Source organism: Planococcus citri, chromosome 2 (genome assembly GCF_950023065.1).
Source record: "Planococcus citri chromosome 2, ihPlaCitr1.1, whole genome shotgun sequence".
Classification (NCBI taxonomy): Eukaryota; Metazoa; Arthropoda; class Insecta; order Hemiptera; family Pseudococcidae; genus Planococcus; species Planococcus citri.
In genome coordinates this window covers 30,407,063-30,434,120 of record NC_088678.1, presented here as the reverse complement: position 1 = coordinate 30,434,120, position 27,058 = coordinate 30,407,063, and the positions used below count along the sequence as shown (strand labels likewise).

At 34.2% G+C, this 27,058-nt stretch overlaps 1 protein-coding gene across 4 annotated transcripts in view; it reads left to right on the top strand.

Moving 5' to 3' along the window:
* toy (twin of eyeless) overlaps positions 1–27,058 on the top strand; it is an 87,763-nt gene that overhangs the window by 39,137 nt on the left and 21,568 nt on the right. For all 4 annotated transcript variants that reach the window (XM_065349607.1, XM_065349608.1, XM_065349606.1 and 1 more), the window contains 3 exons: positions 12,727–12,964; positions 23,633–23,788; positions 23,930–24,012. In XM_065349607.1, coding sequence (XP_065205679.1) covers positions 12,727–12,964; positions 23,633–23,788; positions 23,930–24,012 — 477 coding nt within the window. The remainder of the gene's footprint in view (positions 1–12,726; positions 12,965–23,632; positions 23,789–23,929; positions 24,013–27,058) is intronic.

The following is a 27,058-nucleotide window of genomic DNA, read 5'->3' as shown; positions in this document are numbered from 1 at the left end:
AGCTAAAACGAGCTTCAAATACACCCTTCCTTCGCCTTCCCCTCAATTCTGCCTCCCTCTTTCCCTTCCAATCCCATTTTTTTTTCAATTTCTCAATGTTTAAAAATAATATGTATTGAAAATTTGTGAGATTTTTTAAACAAAATATTATTTTTTTGTGGGGATTTTGGGAAACTTCCAGTTTATTTGGTACAATTTAAGCAAATTTTTTTTCTGGTACCTACCTATTTTTTCAACAACGAAGCATAGGGCACAATGTTTTTGAAAAATTAACCAAAAGTATTTTCATCAGATTTTTTCAGCATATTATACCTAATGTTTTTTAAATTTCTATCAAAAATTATTTTTAAAAAAATGACGGAGCAATTTTTTTTTTGAATGAGGAAGCATCATTTTAAAAAAGAATGTCCATTTATGGCACCAAAAAAAGAGTTTTTACTGAACTTTTACAAAATTGTCAACCATGAAAATAATTATAATTTATGGTTGAACCAGAAATTTTCTCAAGAATACATTAAAAAGTCATGATCTCGGGTCTTGAAATCAAAAACTCATAATTTTGATCAGCAATTAATTTTTGTGAACATTCATTAGGTATCTCAAAATTTCAATTCAAGAGTTCTGAGTTTTTGCCAGGATGATTTCTGATTAAAAATTAAGATTTCCATTAAGTACTGCTTCAAGCCTGAAGTTCAAAAAATCCTGTGATTTTTGTTGAAAATAATGTAAAAATTCGCGTATACATTGTAATCGTTCATTTACTTCGTAATTACTCGTAATTCGTCGTATTATCGAGATACAGTGTATAGCTTACATTTCCGAGAAGTCAACAAACATCTCCGATGACTTTTAGATTTTTCTACTCGAGTTCTATTACCGTTTTACGTTTTCCGTTCGCATTATGGCGATTTTCCTTCGTTTTATTTTATTGTACATTTTGTATTAGTGTAAATATGTTTGAATACATTTTTTATTTCGAATTGTGCACCGTATTTCAATAATTTTATCCTTAAGCCACTGGAAAAGTCATGGTTTTGAATCAAGGACCACGAATAATCATGATCTTGGCAATATTAAGGGGAAGATGCCTGAAGGAAACAAAAAGACTAAGATTCCCACGATGATGTGCCCCTCCTTTTTTACGAAACTTCTGACTTAAAATCGTTTTTTTTTTCGAAGCAAAAGAATGTTCAGTATGTTGCCTACGCCTACGTATTTTATTTAATAATTTTTCAATTTACCTAGTGAATTCGGTATTGATTTCATTTCTTCATTTTTTCTGCTTACGTTAGAACAACTTCCTTCATCATTTTCAGAACTATACCGAAGCAAGTCAGAACTGTCTTTGAAATATTACCCCATTATACATTAAAATTTAGCATTTCGATAAAAAAATCATTGAGCCATATTTGATAAATAAATTTTGGAACTTCAGGCTAACATTTCAACAGACTGTCTGTCCCTCCTCGTCTTCCCCCCGTCTAAACCTCTCCCTGTTATCAACCGACCTCGGCCTAAAAATACACAAATATTCGCGTTTTAAAAACCCCATAGGCTAAAACAAACACTCATTTATTCTCGTACGTATTTATGAATAGAACGAAATTATAGCGCGAATGTATTATCTACGCTGCATCGAATATTCTCCATCGTCATCATCATCATCATCCTCATCATCCTCATCACCACCAGCACCATCGCTATCGTATAGCCGTACATTTACACGAACACGACGCGGAAAACTGATTGACATAACCCTTCGGATTTTTTCTCATTTTTCCTTTACGTTACTTCTTTTGTCTTTCCCGTTGGGCGCTCATTACTTTTACCACTGTCATTTCCACAACCTATAGTTTTTTTTCCACCGAGCTCCCGATCAAAGGGTGCATTTTCAATTGATTAATCAGTTATACCGAATTGTCTGGTATTTCATTTTTCTGTCTGAATGCACCCGTGCTTGATTAAACTTTACGCGTCGCGCTGCCTATCGTGAAAAAAAAAACCAAATTGAATTTTTGGTTTCGCGTTTGACAACGACGACGACGCGAGATGGTACAAAGAGAGATGAGGAAAAAATGTATAGCGACGTTTGTTGAATTATAACTTCATTTTCGCGCCAGCTTAGCGAAATTCTATTTAGCCAATGCTATTACGTGGTTTAAAATATTACTGTATTGGGTATGGGTATACGTATGAGTATAGAGAGTATGTTTATTGGATCATCAAATTGATTTATCATTAGAGTCATATGAGATAAGAGTGTTGATCGGTGTTTGAGTTTGAAGATTTTTTTCGAGTAGGTGATTTGGGTCAAATATGTTGAGAAGGTTCGAGGATTGAGGAATGGTTTAAGCTAAAATGTGGGCATTGGAATTTGAAAAAAAATCAAAAAAATATTTTCGGATTTTTAGCCATAAAATGTGTCTTTAGTGGGAAAGGGGAAGACGTCTGAAGACAGTAGGTAAACATGAGCAACTTACAGGTTGAAATTATACGAATTAAAAAAATTTCAAAAGTGTAATTCTGTAACCTCAGAACATTATAAAAATTCCTTCCAAGCCTATACCATTTTTTTTTTTTTTTTTTGGAATGTGCTATCTTTGTTTGAATATACGATTCGTCTCCCCCAAGAATAGCTGGAGAGTAAAGCGTTATGGCGAATAAATTATATTTATGCGAGTCACCAGTTCATTAAAAGTGTAACTCGCGAATACGACTCGGAAAATAGTAAATTTTGGTTTTATTGTGGCGTTTCGCACAATAAAAAAGATACGCTACGAATCGAGGGTGCATAATTATATAGTACGTAGAAAAGGCGTTATAGTGTCGTATCGTGGCACTCGCTAGCAAAAACGCCTATAATTCGCCCCGTGTAAAGAGTTATTTCGCCCATAATTCGTCCCATGGTAAAATTACTACCCACATTCCCTCTGTACCACAATACTCGAAAATACCTTAGGAAAAAAAATCATCTCGGGTATATGGTAAAAAAAAAATCTATAAATAAAAAATAAATTTTGATGAGATTTTTATTGAATCACAGATACGCGAAGAATTAATAATTCTTCTACCGCTGAGGGCTGGGAAAGGTAGTGAGGGGGTGTTTCTTAATCTCGTACTTGTGTACGGAATTTGTGTTCTTTTTTTCGTGTTTTTTTCCATTATCTCGTTCTGTATATTCTTTGCAATAACGTAAGAGGTTTTTTTTTTGTCTAATTCGTATTTATTTTCACAAAAGAGAATACCTAGTCTTTTTCTTTTAGCTTTTTCGGGAAATAAAATTACGCGAAACACGAGTTTCTTGAACAGCACTCGAGGATGAAAGTAAGCGTTTCAATTCCACTTAAAAATAGATTCCTTTTCGAGACTTTTGTTAAGCTGAGATGAGTTCTTTTGTTAATATTATTACCGGTACCGGGATTTGGACAGCGTAGTGGTTTTTTCTTCTTTTTTTTCGTGTACTGTGCAATCTGTTTGTTGAAATTTTTATATAAAAGTTCAGCTGGTGACAATATTGTTGTTTTGGTGCGGTTTTGTAGGTACAACGAACGCCCGCAACAAGAGGAGGGGAAGGGGGCGTACATTTTGGATAAATTTTTCGCGAATAATAATACCAACGTGTAACTCGTCATCTTTCGGTATAATATTTTTAAACCCACTGCGAATTTAACAAACGTGTCAACGTGTAGAGAGGAGTAGGTACGATTAGTATACTCTCTACATGTTGTAAGCAGCATCGCTCGGTTATAATCAACACAAATGGTTTCCAGTCGGTTTCTCTCGAAGAATACACTTAAATAAAGAATTCTCAGATTATTAGAGGGGCTGTTACCCCCAAAAGCCCTCTCTCACTCTCAGGCTTTCTGTTCTCTATATCTACTCACCCAATGTAAATGTGTACGATAAGTACACGATGCAGCACGCGGTTTTGTCACATCCTTTAATCAATCTGATTAACTTAAATATATTAACGTGTTCCATTCGAATGCGAATTACGTATCAAAGCTGTATCAATTTTAAAAAGCTTTTGTCATCGCTGAAAAAAAAATTATTCGTATTGTACATATCGTTTAGGCGTGTACGAGGAGAGTAGGTATACTTACTATATGGTGTATCGTTTGGTCAACTCGTTAGTCGATGGATGGGTTGGCAATGTAGGCGTGAAGAAAGGGGTTTTAATTTTTTTTAATGATAGGGTTTTGCTTGCGAAGCGATGGAAAAAATCCAACCAATGAAACCGTCGAAGAAAAATTTACCGACAAGTTTTACCTGCTCGTTGAAGCGTGTGTTATTAATTTTTAATATATTCTCTTTTTTTTGCGCTCTAACGTAATATAAATTAAAATTTTTTTCGCGTTTAATGAAAGGTATGGTTAAAAAAATCGACGAAAAATTGACAATTTTTTTTTCATATTGGGTGCTTTGTAGCGAATTTATTTGAACTGAATTTTTTCATGTAATTAAAACAAAATGGTTTTTTACTTTGTAGAAAGGAATGATGAGTTTGTGTTCGTTAGCTTATGTACTTGATGGGTAATGTATGAGATTTTTTTGCCTATATGGTTGGTCAAACACAAGAGCCTGAAAGTACGAGTATCGTTGAAACTTCAGGCGAAAAAAATGTTGGCGGATTTTGACCAAATTCAGCAAAGACCTTCATTTTGAGTTAAAAGTTACTCAGAAAAAATTTTGATTTCAGAGGTCCGCCTCGGAGGAAGATATGAGGCCTCAAAGAGGGGACATTTTTGACAAAATCGTGGTTTTTTCCTGTTTGGGAACAATGTTTTAGTACTGAGGTATTTGAGATTCTGCGTCGACTTAGCCTATTGCTATCAAAATCCATGACCACTTTAAGAGTTCTACTGAACGTTTAAAAATTTGCAAATCGCTTATTTTTGGGTAAAACCCGAAAAAATTGGCACTCTTTTGCAATATTTCTCGATTTCTCGAAAATGGCAATAATGGCCAAAAAATTGGCAACACTGCGTTACAAAATATTGCCGTCAAAATCCAAGATCATTTTTAGGGTTCTACTGAGTAGTTGAAAATTTTCAAATCGTTTATTTTTGGATTAATTCGTGTTTTGAAAATTTTTTCTTCGCAAATATTTTGCATCAATTGTGCCAATATACACATTAGCTGATATCATTCCTGAAACTGGAAAATATTTTGAAAAGCAGCAGTGTCAATTTTTTAATCATTAATGCCAACTTCAAAAATCGAATTTTTTTTTAAATTTTTGGATATTTTTCTCTGGTTTTTTTGAGCTACGAATTTTTGAAAAAAAAAAAAAACAGAATGCTTTCTGGGTCATTAATTAGTGCACCAATTGAGTTTTTAAAAAAAAAATATGATTTTCTTCTTCTTTTAGAATACCCAGCAAAGTTAAACGACTGGAAAACGCTTCATTGCCTTGGAAAATTAACAAAATTGGGTCAAAATGATTTTGAATCGTCAAACTGCTCTGTTTTAAGTGCTTTGGCGTTTGTTCAAAAATTTGCAACCAGTTTTGAATCAATACTTTTTTAAACAGTAACTACCTACGTGGTTTAAAAATTGATTGATTTTTGATGAGAAGAGCTGAAAAGAGAAGGGGAGGGGTGAAGCAATGAAATCCATCGAAAAATAAAATTTTTTAAGGATTCCGACAACTGTCAAAATTTTTTAAAACTGGTCTTAAGAACTGAAACGATTTCAAATCATTTTTATCTAAGTATATTTTCTCAAATTATAGATCACGCGATTGGAAATCGACTCACTTCACCTCCCCCCTCCCTAGTTCAAGAAATTAAGCTTGAAATCTGAAAAATTAAATTTATGCACTTCTCTGAAAGTGTTTATTTTCTTCATGATGACCAAATTTTGTTTACCAAAAAAACTGAAACGATTTCAAATCATTTTTATCTATATTTTCTCAAATTATATGTCATACGACTGAAAATGCACTCACTTCACTCCCCCCCCCCCCGGTTCAAGAAATTGAGCTTAAAGTGGGAAAAATGAAATTCTATGCACTTCTCTGAAAGTATTTATTTTTTTCATGATGACCAAATTTTGTTCACCAAAATTGGAAAGAATTTTACGTAAATTGAGAAAACATTCAAATATTTATGTACAATATTCAAAAATAACCTAAAAATGAAAACAAACAAACAAAATACCTACGCTTATAAAAAGCGTGATAGTTGTTGAAATATGATCAAAATTGTTCAAAATGGTAAAAATAATGTTGAAAATACCAAAAAAAAAAAATTGAAATATAATTTAAACTGTTTGAAAGTGTTTTAAAATTCTAGACCATAAAAATAAACTTGAATGAGGCATCAATTTTTGGAGGAGATCCCAGAACTGTCAACCTCAATTGAATTGTTTCAATGTTTCCCATTTTCATAAAGAAATGATCACATTACTGAAGAAGGTCATTTAAGCCATTTTCAGAAATTCTTAAAAAATTGAAAAATCAAATTCGTGAGTTTTAAATTTGGTTTTAAGATAAGAATGACGAGCTCTTTCAGTTAGCTAAATTATACCGAGTGAGCGAGACATGAGGTGAATCTATATAAGAAGTTCGTATGGATGACTCGATTCTATAACAAGGCATTGATATTCAAATTCAAGAAGAAAAAAAAATTTAAAACACGAATTTGCCCACAAAAAGAGCAATTTGCAATTGTTTACCCTCTTAGTAGAACCCCAAAAGTAGTCTTGGATTTAGATGGCAATGGTTTAGGCCGACGCCGAATCTCAAATACAGGGGTGGGAATAAGCCAGCTTGCAAATTTGCAAAAATTGAAAAATGAAATGTTCAAATTTCAAGCATTTTTAGTTTTTATCAATAAATCAAAAACTAAGCATCCTAGAAAAAAATGAGCGACATTATGCCGATTGAAAATTTAATTCTCTACAATTTTCCTCGACTTAATTTTTTCGTAGAGTGCTTCTTTCCGCCTCCAGGTCGATTTTTATGAAACTCAGTTTGCAAATTTTTCAAAAAATCATTTCAAAAAAAATTTTAGTTTTTCATCATCAATAAATGAAAAACTAAGCATCCTAGAAAAAAAAGAGTGATATTAGGTCGATTAGAAATTTAATTCTCTACAATTTTCCTCGACCTAATTTTCTTGTAGACGCTTCCTTCTGCCTCCAGATCAATTTTTATGATTTTTAGGAAACTTGTTTGCAAATTTTTGAAAAATTAATTTCAAAAAGTTTTAGTTTTTCATCAATAAATCGAAAACCAAGCATCTTAGAAAAAAACTAACGAATTTATGTCGACTGGAAATTTAATTCTCTACAATTTTTCTTGACCTCATTTTTTTGTAGAATGCTTCCTTCTGCATCGAGGAGCGGTAAAATGACGCATTCATGATTTTTGAGGATGCAAGCTGACTTTTCCCACCCTTGTACAATATTTTAGTACCTACTGAGCTATTTTTCCAAAAAATTTTTCGAGAATTCCCTTTTTTTGAGACCTCATATATTCTCCTAGGGGCATCTCTGAAGCCAACAATTTTTCTAAGTAACCTTCAACTCAAAATGTAGGTATAGAGAAAACACCTTTTACTTGCACGAAACTTTTAATAAAATTGAAAAATTAGTACATATACGAGTGAGACGCGTTTCGGTCTACACAGAGACCATTATCAATCACGAATGAATTAGAGTAAAAATAACAAGTGGAAGATCTGTAGCAAAATGCGTCGTAAAATTGAGGAGGGGGGGTGGGAGAAAAACTAAGTACAAACATGCGTCAAAAAATACGTCTTAAATTACGAGATAGGTAGGGGTTCATTTAGAAGAGGTAGAAGGGAATCAATAACACTGTTAGGCGAGACATCGTTGACCATATTGAACCGTGTGGAGTTTTCATGACGTTTGATTTCTATTAATTCTAAGGTATTGAGTCGATGGCCTTTTTCGGCTATTTTTTGACGCATGTTTGTACTTAGTTTTTCTCCCACCCCCCCTCCTCAATTTTACGACGCATTTTGCTACAGATCTTCCACTTGTTATTTTTACTCTAATTCATTCGTGATTGATAATGGTCTCTGTGTAGACCGAAACGCGTCTCACTCGTATATGTACTAATTTTTCAATTTTATTAAAAGTTTCGTGCAAGTAAAAGGTGTTTTCTCTATATTAATATGTGCGAAAAAGGTGGTAAAGATTATTTGAAAATTATCAAAATGTAGGTCTCTGCTGAATTTGATCAAAATCGACTGACTTAATATATTTAATTCTTTAGGGACATATGTTGGAAAAGAAACAAAAAATCTTTTGTAACTTATTTTGTAGCTTAAATCTTGCAAAATATACGTTCATTTGTCAATATTTTCAATATTGGTAAAATTTGTATTTGAAAAACGATATAAAAATTTGCGAAATAGTAGGAAAAAAATAAACAATCAACCGCAACAACATCCGCAACCAATGCACATCAACACTATACCGACATCGTCGTCAAAGGTACTCGGGTGAAAGATAAATGGTCGATTGAAAAAAAAAAATCGGCGGCTAGAAGAGTGATCGAAAACACACGATAATGTTGTCACGGACACTCGTGGTTCTACGAACCGGTGGCCAAGCCACATCATAGCTATTGATGATGAATGAGTACCTCTAAATTAGTCGTATGGTGTACGCGAGCATGGTACGTACATCGTACGTACAACAACGTAAGCGTGTGTGCAGTTGTCGAAGATCGTTCTTCATTCAGATTGTGCATTAGCCCGGCTGAAACGAATCCGATATTAGGGATAAAACGAGCGGGAAATATGCCCCCTTGAAAAGCCGCCCTTAACACAATTAGCCCAGACCCGCGCTCGCCTCGTTACCTTATTACATCATAGCGTGTTTGCTTCTCTTGTTAAGTTACATCTTGGAACAGCAGTTATTACTATCCGTTATATGTGTACATTTCTCATATAATTTTACTCTCGGACGGTTTCATTCGATTTGCAATAACAAACGTTTTTCCAAAGAATATTATTAATTGGCTATGCCATTTCCCTCGTATATACGTAACTAGCTCTCATATCTCGTCATTGTTATCGTAGTATACTCATTTCTAAATTCGTACTTATATACGTGTATATATTTTATATTATTATGCTACTAATTTTTATTATCCTTCAACCCCCCCCTCTTCCTGTAGCTCTTGCTTGACACTTTACAAGTGCGAAATAGTTTCGGGATAGGTACTTGAAAATCAAAACTGATACAGTCGATATTACTTGTGAAAGATTAACACGTCACGGTTTGCGAAACAATCGGTCAGTGGTAGCGTGACACGTCGAACCCAACGTGGTGTACTAATCACCGGAAAATTTGCTTGTTCTGAATGATTGGTTGAGCGGTTAATTTATAAGTAAGGGTGCGTACAGTGCAACGTGCCATACTGAATGAAAATCTCTGCTGAGGTGAATATTCAATTGAAAGGTGTCTTCGATCCTCTTGTTACAACGTTATGTTATGAGCATCATTAATCATTACCAATTCTTTCGCATTTTCACGGATAAGTAATAGTTCCAGATGAAATATTTTTTCAAGAGCAAAAGTGACGTCAGCGTCAGATTCGTTTTATTCGGGGTAGTTGAAACTCGTGTAGGTAGTGGATGTATAAAATAATGAATTTTTTAAATCATTTTTGTCAAGTCGAAACTTATTTAGTGGCCTACCAAAAATTATTGCAAATTTTGCATTATTGAAGAAGAGGTATTTCCGAATGAGTAATTTTCAGGGTTGTAGCTAATTTCAAATTTGATCGATTACCCTAATGAGAACAGTCAAAAGTGATCATTGTCGATCAGAACAAAATTCACATGTTTTCCATAAATGTTCGGTTTTTCTGAAATTTGCATAGTACTTGAGTTGAAAGGGCAATAGTTTAAAAATCATGAGATTTTCATAATGTAATCCAAAGTAATTTTTGAAGGAAAAAAAGAAAAAATTTGACAACAAAACTGCTTGTGTTAATTGAAGGAGATGTATGTACACGCATTAGGGCGAATAAAAAAAACATTACCTGGATTTTTACCAAAATAGGTGTGGAAGTTTTCTTGGAGTGGGAGACAATCCGGAATTTTTTTTAGCTCCCTAGGAATTCAGGGAGCTATCCAGAGGTCCTCAAGGTAGGGTCATTTTTGAAAAAAGTGGTTTTCTGCTATTTTTGGGTATAGTAATAACTTGTGAAATACCTCAGTCGATCCCCTCAAAAGTTGGGATTTGAGTTTCTGAACCTCCATGGCCTATTGAATTCAAAATTCATGACTTCTCATCAACTTCATGGTATTTTTTAATCATGAAAAATTCCGTTCACAAAAAAGTAACGCTGGATTCGTGTTCAGCGGATCAAAATACACCGATAAACACTTTTTTCACGATCGCTTTGACCAATTTTTCAAAATTCATATTTTTTTTATTCGTTTAGGTAGGTACTTAGTTTAATGCTAGAAAATTTTCAGCAAAAAAGTGAATTTTGGCAGCTTGATCTGATGATTGTACAAAGTGTGGTAATCGGGATATTTTAATCCATTAAACACGAATCCAGCGTTAGTTTTTGGCTAAATGAATTTTTCATGGTGGAAAACAAAACTGCTGTAAAGTTATGAGAAATCATGATTTTTGCAATCTGCCAAACTTCAAACGCTTATTAGAGGGCTAAAAGTGGTCTTGAATTTTGAATTCAATGGGCCAGGGAGATGACTAAGGGGTTACACAGGTTACACTACTCAAAAGTGGCAACAAAACAGATTTTTTTATAAATGTCCCTACCTTGAAGACTCAGCTGGCTCAGCTTCCTGAACCGCTAAGAGGTTCAAAATTTTTCTGAATAGTCTCCCACTCAGAGTTAACTTCTCCATTAATTTTGATAAAAATAGTTACAGAATATTTTAAAATTTCGGTCCACCTCAATACACATGAGTTGAAATTCTCAAAAAATCTGCACAAATTTTAATTGCCCATTACCTACCGTTTCCATTTTGAAAACAGACGATCCTGTTACATAACATTTTCATTCCTATTCAAAAATGAAGACCAAATTGTTCTAAACCGAGGGGAAAATTCAATTGAAAATTTCTTCAAGTTTTTTTTATAACTGATTAAAACTCTCCTTCAATTTTAAAGCCAGGCCTTTTGGCGGTGAACTTTTTTTGTTTGTCTCTGAAAATCATGCCAAATTTCAGACTTGAAATTTTTATTTTTGAGCATTTTGAAATTTTGAGCCCCTCTCAGTTTTTGGTAAAGTATTATCTAGAAAATTAACAAGTATTTTCAAGTAATTTTGTACCGAAACGAACCATTTTTGACCTCTAGTCTTTCGATTTCGGTCAACATTTTTTTATGAGCTGAGCCTCTTTCACTGAATATTTGAGAAAACCTTCGAAACTCAGGCAGGACAGGGTATTAGTACAGCTCCCAATTTTTTGTTTCAATCCTAAACTTCAGACCGCTATAAAATGAAATTTATGACACCGAAGATGGAGTAGATTTTTGCAGTTTTTGAAAATTTAAAGTTGAACTTTTTCCTGCAAAAGTTGATTTTTAAATGTTGGCCAAATTAGGGGGTAGGTACCATTTAAAAATTTGGAAAAAACTCAGAACGTGCGTCTCTTCACACTAAATAGGTTTGAACATGTTTCATTCTACATAATATAGTCTTAGAGGTACTCTGAAGGGATATCTCTTCAATTTTGTCCAAAATCGTGATCATCATTGAATGTTAATGACCTGATGGACTGTTCGGACGTCTGGGATTGGTTGGAAGAATTGTTTTCCAAAGTATCAATCATTTTCTTCGTTGGTCTTCCTCGATCTCTTCTATCTATCGTAGGGTATAGTTTTTCATCATTCAAGGTGATCTAAGCTGACACTCTATAGGTACCTACCTGTTTTCACAAATTCTTCCGGCACTTTTTTACTAACCAGGGGGGGGGGGATTGGAATCACAATTCGCACGAGAATTTTTGAACTGGACAAAACTAAATCGAAAAAGCATGCAAAAATTTATTAGTGCATTTTTTGATTTTTGACAAATTTTTAAAAACTGAATTTGAATCAAAAATGTGAAAAAAATCGAAATTTTGCCAAATTGATCTATAGTCAAATCATTTGAAACCAGTTTCGAATTGTTTTGAGCAGTTCTGGAGCCTCCGGCAGATTTTTAAAATTTGAAATCCCCACAAAATTTTACCAAATGAAGTTAGAAAGTCGAAATTTACTCTGTTACTTAATTTAAACTTGCAGAGTTGATTGAAGGCGAGTTCAAATCGTTTTGGAGCCTCCTGTGATTTTTTGGAAATTCCAGTTTTCTAAAAAAACGCCATAAAATTTGTCCATATCAACTTTAGCAACGTATGCTCGATCTTGACCGATTACTTGCCATTTTTTCAAAATTGGTGTGTTCCAGTTCGAAACCACCAGAGATTTCATGATTGAAAATTTCTAAAACTCACCGCACCTCCCCCCCCCTCAACGTTCGACGTAAAAAGGTTAAATTCTTAGAATAATGTTTCATCATTTCAATATGTGAGTCAATATTTTGATAGTGCATTAAAGTTGACCTTGTCATCAGTCTTACTTTTCTGATGACGTTTTTATCCTGCCATAGATTATGGGTAACTAAATTTTTTACAAGAAATAAAACAATTGCCACCTTTTAAACATATTCATCAATTTCTGCGAAGCATCATAGAATAACGAAACATTTTCTCCTTCTGGTTACAGGTGTCTTCCATAAATCGCGTTCTTCGAAACCTAGCCGCGCAAAAAGAACAACAAGCAACGGCAGCTCAAAACGAATCTGTCTTCGAGAAACTACGGATGTTCAACGGACAATCGCCTGGTTGGTCATGGTATCCGGGAACGACGCCAACAGCAGCTCATTTCGGATTACCACACAATCCTACTTCATCTTCGCACACTTCAGGCCAAACAGTAAAAGAAGACATAATCTTGAAAAGAGGTAAGGCTCAAAATTCTGTACGTATACCTACTCTAAAAAAAAACACGCAGAAAAAACCATTATCTCGTTAAAATTACATTTCCATTTGAACGTAGTATCGACGTAGAATTCAGGTTTTTTTTTACTCGTGTAAATTTGAAAACGCGCAAAAAAACAAATTTGAATTTTCCCATTTCGGAATTTTTATGAGTTTATTTCGGATGGAAACGTCAAACGCAGACGCGTTATTCTACCGACGACGAAGAAATAAAATAAAATAAAAAAAGCACGAAAATAACATCCGAAATAGGAAAAAGAATCTTATCAATTACTTTTTCCTTTAAACTTTTTTTTCCTCTGGAATCTTGTTTTCCTCTTTTTCGAGGTTTTCCCTTTTTTTTTCACCGCGTGTGTACTGTATCTTCGTCTCGGTTCGTATTTTTGTTTTTTTCTTCTGCCTTTTTTTTCCTACACTACGACCACGTTGGCCCGCCATTTTTCTGATATGCCCGAAAAACTGAATCGTTCTGCAATGTGCTATTCCACTTTACTGCACATTACCCTTGGCTGCGAAGCAATTTCTCCGCACACAAACGCGCACCCGATAGCTAAGCTAACCCTATACACGAGAAATTCCCTTCGTACAATTTTCCTCTTCTTTTTTTTCAACTCTCCTTTGGCCCTTTCTGCTTCTTATACACACGTATATCTACGTGCTTGTATTTTACGAATATACAAATCTTCTTTTTCTCATTTTTCGTTCGCCACCGTCAGCTTTGAAAATTATTTTATACGACGATTTATAAGACTGCGGTGGAAATTTATAGCATTGGAATTCGCCACAGCTTACATAACCTTATGTATGTATTTGAGATTTCTAAATGTACGTATGTATATTTTGACTACACGCAGTCGTAATGTATTAACGAATCCGGTACACACATCTAAATTTTATAGCTTGGTAAATTTTTTTTTGCCTCGGTTTCAATCTAACATTTTCCACGTCGTCGTAAATACGGTGATCCTTTTGAAGAAGGAAAATAGGTAGGTAGGTATTCGTTTAAACCACCGAGAGAGAGAGAAAAAAAATTCAAATCACCGAAATTGTAAGCAACGACGTGACTCATTTGTTTTAAGTTTCCCTTTTCGCGTAATCGTAACTTTTTCGCGAATGGCCTACAAGAAACACATCGTAAACTTTATAATCCTTTGCGAGTTGGTAAATTGTATAAAGAAATTGTTCACGTTATGGCGAAACAACGCACACAGAGCACAGGGCTGTTCTATTATATTGTTTTTCAACCGTGGTTAGATCGTAAGAAAGAAGACTTTAAATTAATCGTAGGTAAAAGGTAGCTCGTAAAGTTTAATTACATATGTCGGCTCAAGTTTAATAGTTTCAGAATTGTTTTACTTTTTCCAAGATTCTTCCTTTTTCCACCATCTTTTATTAGTGTAGATCTACAGTATAACTTTACCATTGTAATGTCATTCGAATGTGCTGGTAGATGAATTGGCGAACTAGGGATGGCTAAAATTTGTCTCTACATTTGGGAATTTAGTCTTTCTTTTAGAGTACGTTCTATTGAGTTGTTAAGTGGGTTGAAATTGCCTATCTTTTGTTGGTACATATAAGCTTCGTACTGTGCCTGGGTTTAAAAAAGTTGAAAATTATTTATAATGTAGGTACTTATGGTTCAGTAAAATAATTTTGGAAAAATTCAAGTACGGTGTTCAAATTTTAAAACTGTTTTGCTCAATACGAATCAGAGAATAGTTGATTTTTTAAGAGAATTAGATTTTCAATAAAATGATGAAAGAGAAACTTTTTGTTTTAATTCACATTTTCAAAATTATTTCAGCTAACAAAAGCAACACTTTCAATTTTTCAGGATTTTCCCTCTTTTCTCAATTATCACGTTTTTAAAATGACCCTTCTTATCTATCTTGTGAAAAAAATTTGCAATTTTTTTGCACCCACCTCCTAAAATTGTTGGTTTTTATAAAATGAAAATCTCTTGAAAATTTCAGCTGCCCCGCTGTCTGAAAAATAAGTGGTGCCAGCCTTCAATTTTTAGAGTTGAAAAAATGAAAAAAAATGAAAATTTTTTCATCAGATACAATTTTTGGTTGAAGACGTTTAAAAAAATGTTCAATTTCTGCATGAGAATTCTTCTAAATACTACCTTTTTTGAAAAAAAAAAAAACTCCTCCTCATGGTGCCTCAAGTAATTTCGATGCTTCTGTAGAGACTAGGGAGCATCCCACAGTTGAGAAAAATGTAATCAAGTTTCTGACAATATTTCAATAAAGAGTTACCTACCTACATACTTGGAGCCTTCAAGAAGTGACAAAAATGAAAATGAAAATTGAATAAAACAGGATGTCTACACTTCTGGAAAACTTGGAAAACCTGGAAAAGTCACTGTCAGGGAATTTTGGTCGTCTGGAAAATTCAGAGGAAAGTCAGGGAATTTCCGAAATTTCGAGCAATTTTCTCTCAAAAGTCAGGGAATTTTTTTAATGTGTTCATCTGAAATTTTTTTAATAATTCTAGTAGTTTTGTTGTACGTCGTATTTACTCATATTTTGGAAAAAATTTCCTTCGCGTCGCTCGAGTATTTTTGTTTAGTTTGGACTTGGAACCGAACGTATTGAAAAACATAATTTTTTGGAGGGATGATTTTAAAAATAATTATGGTGTTTTTATTTTGAAAAAAAATTCTGGAAAACCTGGAAAAGTCAGGGAAAATTATTTCCAAAAATGAATGGACACCCTGTAAAAGAACGTTTTCAAGAATGCTTTAGAAGGAGGTGGGAGAGAGACTTGAAGGGGGTTACTGAGAGGAATTCTGACGCAGAAATTAAAGAATTGTTGAGAATGTTTAGCAATTTTCATTTCATTTTATTTTTTTTACTTATTGATTTTGGGGCTTGTGCCTTTGCACAGATGAATTGCCATTTCTTGGAAACCAAAGGCGGTTTTATCTTGGAAAAAAGGTCATTTGCAAGCATTCTGGCAGAAATTGAGATTTTTTTGAAAAATTTTCATCATTTAGGTATAGTCTTTTCATGTCAGTTTTCTCTGGACAGAGAGACCACGGACCAACATTGCTTGGAAAATCAGGTGAAGATTTTTGTTAAAAAATGGGTCATTCAGAAGAGTTTATTCCAGAAATGAAAAAATTGTTGCCATTTTTGAACAAAATTTCTTCATTTAGTGGAAGTGGAGGACTCTTGGTATCTCTTTTTTGAAACTTGTGAGGAAAGAGAATTCTTTCTTATACAATTAAACAACTGTGAGGCTTCGAAAATAGGACAGCTAAGTATGTACTACTTATTTTATTTGTTAGTGGAGGAAAAAAAAATGAATTCATGAGGAGGGCAACAGATTAGGTATAGCAACCCCTCTCAAATTTGAAATTTAATTTCTAAATTAGAAATTTAGTTCTCGCTTTCGGAAAATGTCAAAAGTATTAAAAATGAAGATCATTTTTCGAAGAATAATTTGAAAAACTGCGTTGGTACCTTTATGTAAGCAACGTATTGCTCATAAAAAATTGAAAATATTTGCTATTCAAGTTGAGAGAATTGAAAAAAAAATTATAGAAAGGGGGAAAGGGAAGGAGTGTTAAGAGGATGTGTCATGAGTAGGGCTGGGGCAAAGGGGGAAGGAAACAAGAAGCACTTGGTTTATTTTTCGAATTGATTTTGAAGATGGATCATCTAGTAGAACAGATTCTACATATTCTCGTAGGGTGGCTTTAAAAAATGAGTGTTGTTATAGATACTCGAAGAAATTACTCACTGATTTTTGAAAAATCACATTTGGAGTCGAGAACTCGAAAATTTTTGTTGAAAACGTTCACCTTTTCGACCTGTAAATATTTTTTTTTTTTTGTTTCTCTGGTTGTCGATAACAGACTTATCAAGTATACTGTTAAGAGAATTTTTGGAATGTAGCGGTACCAATTTTCTTTCCATTTCTGTCAATTTCAAAAAATTGAGAATATAGCAGTTGATAACTTATTGAATTTTTTTCTAGTGGTTGGAATCGACAATAGAGTGACTAAAAATTTGATAACTGTGTATTCCGAAATATTCCCTCAAGTCTGAGAAATCATATATTTTTCTATTCTTAATGAACACGTTCAACGTTGTATTTGAGAAGAAAATATTTTCAAAATACAAAATTACCCAAAAATGAGCGATTTCAAAATTTTCAAACTCCTGATTGAACCCTAAACTATCTAATGAACGGAGTCATTTTTTCTCAAAACAGGTTGAGTAAGAGTTGGAGCAAAAAACCCATAATTTTTTGAAACCGTCTCTGCTTTGAGGGTTCACGCCATATCTCCCCTCTACCGGTACCTTTGAGGTTACAATTTTTTCTGCGTGTCTTTCAGCTAAAATTGAAGGTCTCCGTGAAATTTGGTCAAATTCCCTCGACTTTTTTTTTTCGTGATCCACCTCAGGGTTCAAAGATTGGCCTTATCGTTAAATTACGAGTATATCAAAAAGTTAGGCTAACATGAGTCTATTCAGTTGAATGGTTGAAATTTGAAGATTGTATTTTTTTTTCGTTGTGAGTCAACATTGAATTCCTTTTCAAGCCAAAAGACTAAAGTTGAAATAAAATTGTCGATCTTACGTAACTTAAGTTTCTTAAAAATAATGAAAAAATCAGAAAAAAATTGATTCAAATATTAATTTAAAAGCCTAATCAATGAAATCTCACGTGATTTGTTCACGAACATTATCTAGTAGGTAGAGGTACCCCCCTCATACCGAATATTGAAAAAAAAATCGTATAAGTAGATATCATTCGTACACAATAACTATTACAGTCTACAATTTACAATAGTCTCATACACACGAAACAAAAACACAATAATTTCTTTCGTAATTTCTCCCCATTACTATACATAGATTTAGTTCATTTAATAAAACACACTAACGTAATAAAACGATATGAAATTATATCCCGTATACAACAAAGCTTTATATCAATAAAATTTATATCGCATACGAAATAGGATTCAAACGGGAGGCAAATAAAGTAGAAATGAGGGTTTTATATTAGTGGAAACATTGTTAAGAGAGAAGGAAAAAGTAAAGATGTTGAAAGAAATGGAGTTATCTTCCGCGCCACTGCGTTTTACCCCCGCAACGCACGTAACAGTAACACCAGAGGCGGAGGCCACCACCACCACCGCCACCGCCACCGCCGCATCCGCACATAGGGACCATGCTCGAGAGTCGAGACCGGCACCGCCACCGCCAGAGCAAGAACGAGAACGCTGGATTGCGACAAAAGGGTAGTTTAGTTGCGGAGTTAGGGGCTGTTACTCGTAATTACGTTAGTCGTAAATTTTATCATTTTGTTTTGTTCAAACTCGAATATTCCGAATCGTCTCGCTTCTCTCCCCGACCCGACCGCAGGCTGCTTTCTACGTACCTACTTCGCGTTATTTCTAAACGGATATTACGTCAGGGGTGGTTAAGATTTTTCAAATTGAAATTTCCTCCTCGATGATCTCCTCGGCGTGGCGTGGCATGGCGTAGGCGAAACGAAAGGAAAATTTTCGCCTAAATAGGACCAACCAACGTAACGTAACGCAACGTGCGATACACGATGGCGAAAATTTTCCATATCTGCAGGTGACATGTTTAATACGTGTTATGTAAAATCTTGTAACGCTAGTCACGAATTGCGATGACATATTCGAGCCTTTTTTCTTTTCGTTTCACTGGTCGCTGTGCGATGAATTATGTTCGCGTAGATATACGAGTCGAGTACGAAAACAAATGACGATGACGCAAGCTGGTGATGGCGTTGACGCTGTGCTAAGCGTATGCTGCGCCATCGCCATGTCAGCCGTGTTGGTTCGAATATTCAAATCGTTGTTTACATTTCTTTCTTTCTTTCGATAATAATTTATGGCCGAGCGAGATTTTCTATAATTAAACCAGGTATCAATTTGTTATGTTGATTTGACGGATTGGTACCCTTTTTTTTATGCAAGCCCCCCTCCCACCGCCTCCGTTAATTAAAACGGTAAAGTTGAGCGTGTATAAGTTTTGGGACTGGTGGTAAAATTTTGCAGATTTTTTTTCTTTCATAACAAAATTTGTACCAGTTACCTATACTTTGATAATAAGATATTATTTTATTATAGGTACGATTTTATTAGGTACCCATTTAGGAAAATTTCTGAATTCCTATTCTCAGTTTTCATTTTTTTATTTAGGAAATCCCAGGCCTTTTTTTGTATTTCCTTCCTGGGGTGGGGGTGCTAAATTGAAGTTGCAAGTCCCTAATTTTCATACTCCCCCCCCCCCCCATTATGTTTTGAGAAGAAACCCCGAAGTACCTAAATTATTGTTTTATTGTTTGAAAAAATATTTGATCACTTTTTTTGCTCTTCAAGTAATGAGATGCTCCATAATTCAAAAATTTGAATGTGGCAACCTTGATACTTAGATTTTGTATTTGGATAATTTTGACCTAAAAAAATTCAAAATTTTTTTCATTTTTTTCAAATTCTTTTATTGTTTTAAGTACTTATTATGGCAATTTTTTGATATTTTCGAACTTTCCTTTGCGCTCTTCCACAAAAAAAGCTCTGCATAATCCTAATTTTTGTCATTATAGTCTATTTTCCTTTCATTTTATCTTTGTCTTTTTATGCAATTTTGTTTGTAGGTAAGTGAAAAAATTTCACTGACGTGAATTGAAGCTGTTTCGGAGATTTATGAAAATTATTTTAAGCTTATGTTGCTTGTTGTCTATACCTTGAAAAAAGAGGGAAACGCCATTTGAAGACCACACGTAAAGAACCTGATAAGTCGAAAATTTTCAAAAATGAATTTAGGGTCGAATTAAAACACTGATTGTGAGGAGTAACAAAATGTAGTCCATTTGAATTTTTAAAAAATTCGATTTTTTGTAGTAAAAATGGTCTTTAAAAATAGAGGAGGGGAGAGAAATGAGCCGAGACCAAATCCGAGGCAAAAAAATTATTTCCCTCGCTTTGCTCTGGCAAAAAAACCTCAAAATTCGCCGAAAACCACTATCATTCCCTATAGCTGAATAAAGTACAACGTATTACTTACGTCCAAAAGTGCAGACAAATTTTCTTAATTACTTTTTGTCTCGAACTGAAATTTAAAAAATTTTTTAGCTTCTTGAAATTGATTTAAAAAGATTCAAAACACAACAAATGGACCAAGCCTAAGTAAAGAAACCCATTTTGAAGTTTGAACTAGTTCTCTTTTGGGTTTCTCTCGAGCCTTTAACGAGTTTACAATTTTCTCCAGGCTTTTCAAACTGCTGTACATAAATAAGACCGTAAAATGAAATCCGGCACCTATACTACTTTAGTTGGTACTTTTTGAGAGCTTTTTGAACGTTCTGTACTGTTACTGCAAAATTTCAGTTTTACGAATTCAAAAGCGAATTTTTAATCGACGAATGCAAAAAATTGGAATTTCATAGAAATCACTTGAAGAGGTCCAGAGGTTCCTCATTACTTATTATAGCATAAATCATTAGATTTTGTTCGTTTTCGAGGTTTTATCCTTACCACCTCTCATAAAAGGTAAAGATTCAGTATCAGAAAAAAGGCTTTTGTCTGAAATTACGAAAAGCACAATAAATTTTAACTTCATAAGATAAAACGTGAGCTACCAAAGTTCAGAATCAGAATCAGCGCTCTTAAAAGTCTGAATTTCGATATTCGTATTTCACTCTTTTTTAAAAAATTGTTATACTGCCAGCCCCCTTCTTGGAGACTTAATTTTGGTTTTGAGGCCAAACGATTTCGATATGTACCCAATACCCATCTATACTGGAATTTTTCAGATTTTAAGCCCACCACACTCCTTTTTTGGTGCTCTAGAGAGCTGAATTTGGATTTTGCAGGGTATCTAACAGGTAGAGAGAGTACCTAGTGAAAGTAATGAAAAAGTAGTACATTATTTTAGTCAACAAGTTGGTGAAAAAATAAAAAAATTCCAACGTGCAAAAAACCTTCAAATCATTGGAAAAAAAGTTTATTTTTGATGAAATTGGCAACATTGTTTTTTTAAACATAATTTTGATTGAAATTTAAAAAACACTTCGTGTACAATTTTTCTTCCAATTTCAATATTTTTTTTGAAAATTTTCCTGTTAAAAATTTGATTTTGTTAATTTTGTATGTGTATGTTAGTGTCGGGGGGGGGGCGAGTGGAGAGCTTTCTGAAGATTAGTTTGAAAAAATGACAGTGAAAAAGTACATATTGATGTTTTACAAAAAAAAATCGTTAGATAGTACCATGTTTTGGGATTAAATTGATTTTATAGTCAGAATAAACGCCTTCAAAAACCTGTGATTCATGGGAATTACGCCTCTCTCTAGGGATGGTAATTTTGGTTTTGTATAGGTAAAGGTATTTCAGAATCAAAATCAAAGTACCTATTCGAAAATCAATGTTTCGATATCCTTACCCATGAAATTTTTCAAAATTTCGGACCTCAGGTTCTCCTCTGCATGGAGAGCTCAATTTCGGTTTTGTGGATATTAAAGGTGTATCTATCAGAATTCAGAATGAAAATTAACGTCTTTGAAACTCATTGTTCTGATAACCTTACCCGCAGTTTTTTTTCTCAAAATTTTGGGCCCCTAGCCCCTTTCTGAGACCTCAAGAAGGAGCTCAATTTGAATTTGGGAGTCAAGTTGATTTCAAAATGAGAATCAGCGTCCTCGAAAACTTACGAGTATGTTTTGAGATTCATATTGCAGTTTTTAATATTTGTAATTTTTTTCATCCCTCCCCCCTCTGTTAGAATCAATATTTAGAAAATGCTCAAAAAAGTCCAAAATGTAAGGAAATGTCCTAAAAGTTCATACTATGGACGGTTGGCATTTTCGAGTCCTTAACTATCATTCTATTGAGGCTATTTTCTCCCAAATTTCAATGCTCCTTTCGATCAATTTTTTTCATTGCCATAATTTATTGTGTCTAATCCCCCCTGCTTTAATTTTTTTCAGGATCAAGTACTTTGCTAAATTCTTATAATAAGTATTAATTATTTCACCTTGAAATACCTACACAATTGTTCACTCTGGAAAAAATTGTAACTCGTTGCGGCTGCAAGCTCCAGAAAGCCCAAAACGTCGTTGTTTTTGAATGGTTGGGGGGGGGGGGGGTGAAATAAAGTAATACGTAGCTTCTCGTATAGATTTGCTTGATTTGAAAAAAATTACGAAATGATTGAAAATTGTCATTTTATAGAAAAGTAGCCTGTTTTTTGAATTTTTTAAATTCCCAAAAAGTTGTTAAAACCCCAAAAATGAATGTCAACGCTTAAAATTTTAGTTGAGGGGGGGAGGAGGTTTAGAACGTGAAATCAGGATTAGAAAGTTTGAAAAAAATGAGTTTTTCAAGTTTTAATATAGATCTGCAATGTTTACCTGCTCATTACTTGGATTTGCATTTTCACGTTTTCTGAGTATTCTCTCTTGAGCTATTCTAAATTTTTCTTACTGTACAAAATAATATTACTTAAAACACATGAAATCAATCGATTTTTTGAAGCTCTCATTTGAGTTTTTTTTAATAGGCAAAAATAACACTAAAACTGTATACTTGATTCTGAGAACCCCTACAGAAAACCAGGGTCAATTTCACGACATTAGTTAAAATTAAAGCAACTAAACAAACCTGTCACTATATAAACGAGATCAATTCTGATTGGCTCGGCTCCTTTCTATTTCAACACGGTGACAAGCCGTACACTTGGATGTGGAAAAAAATAGTCTATCGTCCATTTGGAAAAAGTAAACATGCCTAGCGTAGGACTTTGATCGTCGTCGATGAAAGAGCACGAGACGACGACGACGGTTTGATTTGTACGAAGGAAATTAAAACTAGCTCGTTAAAATTTCACGTCTCACTAAGTCCATTACTTTGTATTAAGAGTATCCGTAGAAGATGATTTTTTATTTGTACAAAACAGAGAGAAGATGTTTTATCACGAAGGGTTGTTTAATTGGGTGAATGTTGTTTAAACTTGCTGCATTTCACGTATACATACATAGAGCTCTACCTACCACATATTTTATCCATGTGTAGGTTGCTGGACTTCGCGAGGTAGGTATTTCTTTTGCCGAGTAAAAAAAAAGAGTCCTACCGCAGAAAAAAACCAACATGAAACCCTCAAGTTTTGTCGTCATCGTCGCCTTATCCCAAACGTATTTAAAATTTACCATTAAATCGATGGTTGGCCGCTTGGAAGCGTGTTCGTTGATTGTTTGGTTGTCGCGTGCTGAACAATTTTAAGCTATAAGAATTGGTCTCTCTGTTAAGCTCAATGAAGCGTCCATAATTGCTTTGCTTTGTGGCGGTTGATTGCTTCTCAAAGTGCAATACGAAAGCTTTTATTTAGGCTCTCTTTTTTTTTGCGCCCGCGTTTAGGGTTTTAGTCGTTATTTAATAAAAAAAATAAAATAAAAAAAGAGAAGGGTGAGAACTAAAATATGGTTTTTTTGCGCGACGTGAAAAATAACCACCCTGTGAGCTCGTTTTCACACACATATGCCCGTATTATACATATATAATGTAGAAGATATACTCGAATGCGAATCGAGTACCATTTTGATGTTTTTAATTGGCATCCACCTGATATATTTTTTCTTCTTCTAGGTAATGATGTATCGGCTCACGAGAGCGCTTCTGAAGGTAACTCCGAACATAATTCTTCGGCCGATGAAGACTCTCAACTTAGATTAAGACTTAAACGTAAATTACAAAGGAATCGAACCTCGTTTACCAATGACCAAATAGATAATCTAGAAAAAGGTACGATACTCTTTTTTTTTTATTTCTCTTTCATTTTTTTTTTTTTACATCGAGTACCTACTTTCTCATAATAATAAGTTACTAGATTCATATCACGACTAACCCAACACTCGCGAATTTTTTCCTATTTTTATATTATAGAATTCGAAAGAACTCATTATCCGGATGTTTTTGCCAGAGAAAGGTTAGCGGAAAAAATTGGATTACCGGAAGCACGTATACAGGTAAGAAACAAAAACTGTATTAAATTCGGTCTGCTGAATTTTACCTTGTATAGCATAAGTATAACGTGCATTGTACGAGGTAGAAGTACGCAGCAGTAAGTTATTTATAGAGATTTTATACTCCAGCATACTTTCCTATACTTATACTTATGCTTATGTCGTGTATTTTCAATATCTACTCTACCCAACATAGGGTACAATAATGTAAGACTCCTTTCGAGAATCGATTGTAATGCGAATTTTATCGAGTACTCGTTAGCTTCTGCGTGAGAAATTTTTGATTCGCAGTATTTTATGGTCGAATTCGTATGAGTTGTGCTTTTCTTTTCTTTATTTTTTCCTCTTTTCTTCTATACGAGTTATTATTATATGAAAAGGTATTCACTTGATGGAGAAATTATTGGTCATGGGTTTTCTCGAATATCATTTCTATATTTCTTAGGTATGTATACGTATACCGATTCGAATTGCGAGTATTATTTACATTTTTACCATTTGCAGTCAATTATTTTCGCTTGTGTGTGGAAAGAAAACAAAATTATTTGAGATTGAGAAATCGTGAGGAATTTTACGAGGTTCTAGATAGATAGTTATTTTAATGTAAGTAATGGCCATCCCATTGTCCTTCTACATGTCATTAAAATATCATTTATACAAATATATTAAGGTGGATCGGGGGGGGGGGGTGTTGGAGAATTTTAACCAAATTCAGTGAAGATCGTTGAAAGTCACTCAGAAAAATTTTTAGCTCCAGAGGTGTAGGGCTCTTGAGGGGAATATGGGTTCCCAAAGAGGGAGGATTTTCGATAAAATGGTGGCTTTTTTGCTCTAGCCCTTAACTAATCTGTTTTGGATGAAATGGGCCAGTTCCAAAAGACAGGATTTTAAATTCTACATCGACATAGACCATTGCCATCAAAATCCATTACCATTTTTCACAAAATTTCGAGTTACATAATTAAGTCAAAATATCAGAAGATAGAATTTCTGAAATTGGGGAAATATTTTGGAAAATGCAGTAGTGCCAATTTTTTGCTCATTTTCACCAATTTAAAAACAAAAAATTTTACAAGTTTTCGGCTTTTGGAATTCGCAATAATATTTAAAAAATTTGCACCACTGCATTCCAGAATATTATATTTTCTGATTTTTTAGCTTGATTAATGTGAAATATTTCAGAACAAAGAAATTTTAAAACACGTTGAGTTCAGGGTTACTCAAAAATAATTTATTTGAAAATTTTTCATTGCTCAGTAGAACCTTAAGAGTGGTCCTGAATTTTGATGGCAATAGCCCAGTTCGACGCAAAACCTCAAATACGTACTACAAATATCTTTTGGAGTCAGTTTATAGTTTTTCTAAAACAGGATTGATAGGGGCAGGGGCTGGAGTGAAAAACCCACGACTTTTTCGAAACTATTCCCTCTTTGAGGACCCATACCTCCCCTCCAGGGGCACCTCTGATGCTAAAATCTGTTCTGAGTGACTTGGAAAGGCTCAACTGTACTTGGTTAAAATCCAATTTTTCAACATTTTTCTTCCAAAAAAAAAAAACAAAAAAAAACGTTCATCTTATGAGCATGAAATCTAGTTAATGCAACAATGAAGAGGGTGGAAGTGAGCAGAAATGGTTTCCAATACATTCTGTTCGCATTTGCCTTGTGTAGAAATTTGTTTAAAAGGAATTAAATTTAAAGGGTATTCCCGGATAAGATAGGTGAAATGCCCCTGTCCTCAGATTTTTGATTTTTTGATTGAACATTGTTGGGTACCTCTAAAAAAAATTGTAGACCCAAAAATTTGTCCCCCACCCCACCCCCCTTGTCCACAGTGATGAAAAAACGCTTTTTTCGGATAAAAAATCGCACTTCAACGAGTTTTTAATAAAAAGTTTTGATTTTACCCAAAATATGTACAGGAAGCATGGGTCTATTCACATGAATTTTTTCGAAATTTTTCGGCCCCCCGGGGGGGAGATATTGACCAAAGAAAATTTGAAACCGCCGTATCTCCGAACCTAATTCTTGTGCCCAAAATTTTTTTTCTTCTAAAAATATGTTTTGGTAAGTACTATTTTTGGAAATTTTTTCAAATTTTTTCTCCAGGTGGGTCATCTTCAAAAACTCGAAAAACTCTTCAAAATGTGTTTTTTTTGTCATAGCACCGCCAATTTTAAAAAGTACTTGTAGTGAAGTTCTGAAGCTTTGCACGAGAACATTAAAAACTGTAGAAGATGCAAAGATTCCTCAAAAAGCGCATTTTGGGCCCATGGGCACCTCCCCACCCAATTTTGGGTCTAAAAAATGTTGGCAATATGGGTGTCGTTTTCATATGAATCGAACCCTCTGAACACGAATATGAAGTTGGATTTACAGTTGGACCCTTCCAAGGGCCCCATTTGGGGGGTATAGTGCCCCAAAATTGAGTTTATTTTGCAAAATATGGTTTATTTTAGTGCTTGGGTACAAAATACACAAAAAAGAAATATTTTTACATGCATCAAAATATGATATAGGTAGGTACATAGAAACTAGTTGTTTAAGAATAAGGGTTCTTTAAATGGTCAAAAAAAAATTATTCCCCTGGGGGTAAGCTGTACAAGTACAAGTCATCATCACTATCTTCTTCACCACTATCAGTCAACCCTTGAAGATTTTTGTCCTCATCTTCATCACTGTCTTCAGTGACTGCATTAACATCAGTGAGTTCCTCATCAAAGAGATGTTGCAGCATCTCTGCAGGTCGCGGAATTCTCTCCAGAAATCTGCCATGTGCCAAGAAATAAATAATTGCTGCAATATGTGAACAGCAACCAATAGTGCGATTCCCATTTGCACAATTGCAGCAATATCTTTTAATTCCTGACAACTGCATGCTATTAGGTTCATAATGAATATAGCATCTATATCTCCGCGAATTAATGTGCCTTGATTGCACATCAACTCTCACAATTTCCGGATTTTCCTTCAAGAAGGAAAGTGGAATTGTGAAGTCATCTGCCATCAACTCTGCAAGGTAAGAGACAGCCTGCTTAAGTTGATAACTA